This window comes from Oculina patagonica, unplaced genomic scaffold (genome assembly GCF_052425735.1).
Source record: "Oculina patagonica isolate OP01 unplaced genomic scaffold, crgOcupat unplaced1070, whole genome shotgun sequence".
NCBI lineage: Eukaryota > Metazoa > Cnidaria > Anthozoa > Scleractinia > Oculinidae > Oculina > Oculina patagonica.
In genome coordinates, this window is record NW_027557051.1 from 1 (window position 1) to 7,110 (window position 7,110).

The 7,110-nt window shown below is 39.8% G+C and overlaps 1 protein-coding gene across 1 annotated transcript; it reads left to right on the forward strand.

Annotated features, from left to right (window-relative positions):
• Nucleotides 1-227: 227 nt before the first annotated feature.
• On the forward strand, nt 228-5,019 carry LOC144639571 (motile sperm domain-containing protein 2-like; the record flags this gene model as incomplete). The annotated part of the gene is made up of 6 exons (XM_078498859.1): nt 228-334; nt 998-1,097; nt 1,798-1,894; nt 2,188-2,314; nt 2,844-2,985; nt 3,870-5,019. Coding segments are annotated over 6 exons (708 nt in total), but the record flags the coding sequence as incomplete, so codon positions are not given.
• Nucleotides 5,020-7,110: the final 2,091 nt, after the last annotated feature.

Sequence of the window (7,110 nt, forward strand, 5' to 3'; positions counted from 1 at the left end):
ATTAAGCCTGGTTTTCATATCTCGGAAAAATCCCAGACGATCAGGGATTTTACTGTTTTCCGACTGTCCCAGATTTTGCCGACTCCCCGATTGTCTGGGATCCAAAAAAAAGAGAAACCTTTGAAATTTTGACAGCCCAGCGCGTTTGCATTGAAACTGTTCTAGCAATCCAAAGTGAATCTGATTTCCGCATTTTAAATTTTAATTTACGTTGTAATTATTTGTAGAAGGAAAGCTCTACAAAGTCCACGTTTCGAGGTGTACAATCAAGGTTGTCTCAAAGGCGAGCACCTCCGGACGGTTTTACAAGTTCAGCGAGTTTTCTTATGATCACGTAAGTATGTCTAGCTTTAAACTGATAACATTCATTGTAGATCCCAAGGCCCACAAAAATCCTCAGACAATTCTTCTAATCATTCGCAAACATTTTCGAAGCTTGCAGCCTGGTCTCAGAGCAAGGACAAAGAACCAAATTATCTTACCTAGTTTTGACAAGACATGGTCTCTCTTACCCAAACATCCACTACCGTAATGATTCGATTTAGCGCCCGGGGCGCTTATTTAGTTTTGGCATCTGAAGGGAGGGCGCTTATTCGAGACAGGGCGCTTATTCGGGACAGGGCTCTTATTTAATTTTTTGAGAAACAACCAAATGTATCTATAACAATAACAGGAACTGTAACAGTTAGAAATTGTTAAAAGTTCAGTTACTTTTAAAATTGTTGTTCATTTTAACAGTAAACTGTACGGTGAAAGGTCGGGAGTTTATCTAGTTGACGTCAGTGACTTCAGTAGGGGCAGTTATCCACAATAGGGGCACTCATTAGAAGAGGGGTGCTTATATGAATGGGGGGCGCTAATAAGAATGGGGGCGCTGGGTTTAAAGAAAGACAGCAACGTTTTTTCTTATAATTTCCTAATTCACTATTGTTATGATCGCAAACCTTGCCGAGTAGAGTTACTACTAACTCACATTTCCTCGTTTTGTTCTTTACAGACCATCAGAAGAATTAGTATTTACAGGAACTACTTCAACTGGAGAAATTCTTCAATCTTTGTCGCTTACCAACAACACCCTGTCAACAGTCGCTTTCAAGGTTCGTAATTTCCCTTTCGATGTCGCGTTCATTAATTTTCTTTTTTGTCCCGAAAAAGGGTGCTAAAAATGGCCAGCTCGCGCGTGTGGTCCGGATGAAACTGCAAGCGCCTGCTGTCCAGATGCAAACATTTACATCGCTCAGTTCAGCAATCAAATTGCTAGATTGAGATCATCTGGACCAGGCGCGGAGTCAGTCGGAAGAAAAAATATAAGTTGATGACGAAATCCCGCCTCCGAGACGGCACTGAGCCCGCAGTGTTCGTCCCAGAAGTTGCTAAGTAACATGACGTATTTGTTCGCGCAATTTCTTTCGGAGTACTCGTGAGCGCTCGCGTTGGTTTTTGATTGGATGAAGTAATTCGGAAACTTTTCGAGTACTGCAACGAAGATTTTCCAAAACTGGCACTTACTCCTACGACTGCGCGCAGGCGTCTCCTATTTCCTTTGCTGCACGCAGAAAAAGGAATAGAAGACGGCTGCACACATGCTTGGCTCAGAGTAGAAAAAATTAAAAAAAACTGGTTTAACCAGTGTGGCCTGTTAAGATAAGTTAACCTAAAAATAAGAAAAAAATAAACTCTTTTAGTATGCTATAAACGTTTAGTTCTGAAATAACCAAAGAACGCAGTTGCTTCTCCTTAATCGAACTTGTATGGGTGTTTTGGTCATATTTGTTGACATGATTCTCGCTTCTTCAGGTTAAGACAACTTCACCCGAGAGTTATCGAGTTCGACCCAGCTCTGGAGTAATTCCAGCCACCTCGTCTGCTGAAGTCAGTGTCTTTTTACAGCCAGGTAATTGTGAGACATTTCGCGCAACTAATAACTTTTGCTACTGCGTCTTTTTTTGAAGTCAAATTTCATTATTTTCACGAATTTATTGACCGATCGAAAGATTCGAAGTGATCTTCGAATCGAGGGAGTTAAAAATAAACTGAGTTGTGTATCGCTGGATTAAGATTCAGTATTGAAAAAAAAAACAGTACTTTTATCTTTAAATGTGCAGGTTCAGAAAGACCGAAAGTTAGATTAGCGTCGCCGAGATTTTTTGTTAAATGAGCTATTTAAACGAGTGTTTTTAATTCCAGGTCACGCTGCCAGTGTTATTAGAGATAAATTCTTGGTGATGTCGACCGAGTTACAGGATGAAAAGTCGCCGAGTGAACTTGCTACATTGTGGAAGACGGTACCCAAGACAAATATTGTTGAACACCGGTATGTCAATGTTTTTGCCATTTTATTCGTTGAACAAGGAGAATTAATTGTGCCTTTGATAGAGGAAAACATAATATTAGTAAGTCATCTTGAAACCACCAGAACCCAATCTCACGTATCCTGTCTTTGCCCTCAACATCGGGTATCAATCAGTTATGAATGGGGTAAAAAGAACATAACGTTGGAGTAAAGCTCGCTCTTATCTTGGAGATATGGATCTACCACACTGCTCATTGCAGTAGTGTAGCAGCCCTCGTAAGCTTGTAATTCTGCTGGTCCTCTAGCGCAGTAGTTGTTATTGCTTTGGTACTAGGGGCATTGCTCCTGTTGTTTGTTCTACTTGATCATCATTCCCAGTGCCTAACTCCTGTGGATGGAATGCTAGTCCCCCCCCCCCCCCTCCAAACCACCAAAAAACAAATCAGCTTTTTGTCAAGTTGCCGTAACTAGTCTTTGGTGGAGAGAGGCATTCTTGCCCAATAACACAACAAAGCGGCACAAAAGTAACCATTGTTTTATTTTCCCTCAGACTTCGATGCCGATTTCTTGCCTCCAATTCCCAGCTTTCCAGCCAGTATTCTGATATTGCGGAAGGTAAACCAGTGACATTAAGTATGGCCATCGACAACATTCAGTCACTTCAACGACAGCTAGGTGATGTGGAAAAAAAGGTTTGTGCATGAGTGCATGCAAGAAATACTCTCTGTTCGGGATCTAACCATGATGGTCTTAATACCGGTAAAACCTTTTTCAAAAGTTCTTTGGAACTGTGGCAAATGTCAGATGTTCAACTACATACTTCCTTTTGAAGAAACGTCAAAGACGTCTTAGACTTTAAAGGAGGTATGTCACGGTATTTTTCAAACCTAAGGAAACCTCAAAAGAACAGTTTTCTAACGTAAAAAAACACCAAGGGAGTAATAAAAACCAAAAAAATTAAACAAGGATAGTTTCGACTGTCGAAAATTGAGAGACACATTAAGAACAACAAACTTGAAAAAAATTGCCATTTTTCAGTTCAAGATGCTCTATCTGTGACGTAGCTCGTTAATGTGTGTGGCTAATTGTTGCAGCTTAAATGCGACTTGTATATAATGCTAAATGGGAAAGAAAAATTTGTCGACTTCGAGGTGTTGAGGTTTCAACACCACATTCTTCCCTTAAATCTGTCCCAGCTGACTTGTTTCCTAGACAAGCGCTGGAAGCCTCGAGCCAAGTGGCCCATTCTGCCGGAGCTTATCCTGGTTTCGATAGCATTAAGCGGCTAGGAATATTGCTACTCCCCCCTGAATGGGATGCTACTCCATTGCAGGGTCCCCCCTCCCCCAGCTTTATTTTGCCGGTACCCATTTATACACCTGGGTGGAGAGAGGCACTATGAGAATAAAGTGCCTTGCCCAAGAACACAAAACAGTGACCACGACCATGGCTCGAACCCGGACCGCTCGATCCGGAGTCCGGCGCGCTAACCATTAGGCCATTTCGCCTCCCATCTTGTAGAAGGGATAGAGCTTATTTTGCGTTGTCGGTGATGTGTAGTTTTATTGTCTTTCAGCTTGACGTCGCTAACAAGAGAATTGCCCACATAGAGGAAGGCCTTCATGTTTTCATAAAAGTTCAACTGGGACTGTTCTCCGCCATGATAGTTTTATTCGCCATTGTGATGTACTACGCTACGTACTTCATGTAATACGTCAGCAAGTGCCGTCGTGTTCACAAGGCCGTTGGTACCAAACCCTAAGATTGTGTACACGACATAATTCAAGCTGAGCCTGAAAATTCGAATTAATTTAAAAGCCATCATGGACTTTGTCTGAAAATGTTTTAGTCAATTGATTCAAGGGCCAACAAAATAAAAATTTTCCGTTTGGCGTTTTTAAATAAAATTCAATAAAACTTCTCTACTGAAAAGCTGAAACAAAACAAGTTAAAATGAACTGACACTTGAGAAATACACAGTTAAACCTACAAGAGGTGAGAGTGACTATAACTTTGTCATCTGCGGAAAAACTTGGAAATGATATATTTGTTAGCTTTTCGTATTTCTATTTTAAAGTGTTCTTAATTGCGTTTTTTTATTTAGTTTTATCCATGCCTATTGTTACAGCCTATTCAGGGTTTTGATACTGCTACTGTTCGTGTTGCGCTCAAGTCGACCGTCTGAGAGACATCGCCGAATAGGCCATTTCCGAGTTACCCTTTGCCTCTGTTTCAAAACGAGTCTACGTGCGAAACCATTCAAATGAAAATAAGTTTGATTTGCATGAAAATGTTCCTGTAGGTGAAACTCATTTTCATATGGATGGTTTCGAACGTAGACTCGTTTTGAAACAGAGGCAAAGGGTTACTCGGAAATGGCCTAAATGCGGAGCGGTGGAGGCGGCGACTCGGGATCGAGAGGTCCTGGGCCGAGGTTGCCTCTCTCCACCCGGCCTAGAAATTGAAAGAGGACGCTTGATGCGGCGGAGTGCAGGAGCTATCACAATCTTCAAACAAATAGTACTGAAGAAAATAGATATATTTTAGCACAATAAATTGCATAGTACTTTTCAGTTAATAATTTAGACACGATTACACACTGAGCTAGCGACTCAGAAGGAAACTCTATTTTTCTTAGAAGTAAAATAAATTATTTCAGTACAGTTCTGTGAATAGATTGGAAGAATTAATTTATAAAAAAAAATAAACGTCTCGTGTATATTGAGCTGTTGTTTAATGTCATTTCTTAAAGTTAACTAGGCTTTATTTCAAGAAAGTCCAAGGAACAATGAACAAGCAAAAGGCCAAATGAAGATTGATTCAAACAAAAATATTTTCAGTCCTGCCGGTTTATGAAGAATATTATAAAAGTACTTTTACATGAGATGAAGCATCTTGATTCTACGGGTGGTGGTGCACGGCCGTTCTTAGTTGGTGGAGTGATTCGTGACTGCGTCAGGGCTAAGTAAAGTTTATTTTTTCAGCTTTGCCAAATACTTGCTATGAAACTAAGTCTTTGCAAAGAAATTATATCTATGGATCTAAATGACAAAAACATGCTTTATTGCAGTCAAATGTGTCTCCCGTGCGACGTAATTTAAAGTTACAAGCAAACGAGACTAACTTTGAAAACTGTTCAGCCCAACAATATTTCAAAAAACCATATCGCAATTCTTTTGTATTTGCTGTGTTGCTAAAATGTTCCTCTACTGTTTCAAGAGGTTATGTTTTATAATTCACCGAATTTGATTGTCACTTCATAAGCCTAAATTTGGCTAAAATCCGTGACACAGTCCCTTGAACAGCCTTAACCTGCTAAATAGTTACGCATTACTTGCCCGCCGTCGTAGCACAACAACAGTTTCTTTAGAAATTTATTGTTTTAGTAATGAGAAAATTAATACCAAATATCATGTTAGTTCGCACAGTAGCCTTTTCTCGACTTAAGGTGGATTTCCACTGACGCGTAATTTTTTACGTGCGTAAAAAAATTTAGAGACAATGTATGAACGGCCTGCGTAAACGTGTACGCAAGCCGTTCATACATTGTCTCTAATTTTTTTACGCACTTAAAAATTACGCGTCAGTGGAAATCCACCATTACACATGAAGTTAGTAGTGACATAGTAGATAGATGGGACTCTACTACCGTAATGATTCGATTAAGCGTCCTCCTTCCAATAAGCGCCCCCTTCCGAATAAGCGCCCCCCATCGAATGTATTTTTGTTAATAAGCGCCCCTATTCCAATAAGCGCCCCCATTCTTATAAGCGTCCCCATTCTTATACGCGCCCCTATTCTTAAAAGCGCTCCAAATGTGGCTAACTGACCCTACTAAAATCGTCGACGTCAAAAAGATAAACTCATGAACATTCACCGTACCGTACATGTATATATTTACTGCTAAAATGAAATTTTTTTTTAAAAGTAACTGAACTTTCAACAATTTGTTACTGTCACAGCTTATGTTATTGCTAGTTATTTTAAAATATAACAAAATTTTGTTTTGAACATTTGGTTGTTTCGCAAAAAATTAAATAAGCGCCCTGTCCCGAATAAGCGCCCTGTCTCGAATAAGCGCCCTCCCTTCAGATGCCAAAAGTAAATAAGTGCCCCGGGCGCTAAATCGAATCATTACGTAACTATGGTAGTGAGTTTTACATTTGTAAATTAGCCAAGACGCAAACAAACAAAATAATAATAATAATACTTTATTCAAATCACACAAATGGTATCTGAAAAGGCGGACCATGAGGTTATCCCTATTAAGGTCCCCTAACTAAAATTAAAAAAGAAAAACGCTTTCTGTGACCTGCGAGAACAGCGAATGGTTCCGTTCTACTTTGACCGATTTTCGTACACTGAAATTAAAGTTGTAAAAGGAATTAATTTACCGCCGTGGTGAATTTTGAAAAGTTGACTTTGCTCCTACGAAGGGCTGACGCTCGCAACGTCAACTTTTGAAAATTCACTACGGCGGTGTATTGACCATAGTCCCCTCTACTAACTATGCCAGTATCAACTTCCAGTTGATAATAAAGTGTTTTACTTGCCGTCCGACGAAGTACAACAGCTTCTTTAGAAACTAACAACTTTTGTCATTAGTTTGCTCTTTGTCCCATTCTTAATCAAAGGCGCTAACTCGTCAAAAGAATTAAAATCGCCAGAAATGGGCGGAGTTGAGACTTTTTCTCATGTCCTGTTTCTTGATTAGCTCTATTGTTCCAAAATTGTCGGTAAATTTCTTTTACCGCTGAGGGTGGCGAGATCACTTTATGCTTTAATTTGTGTTGAAGGAAAGATCACTTAGAATTTAG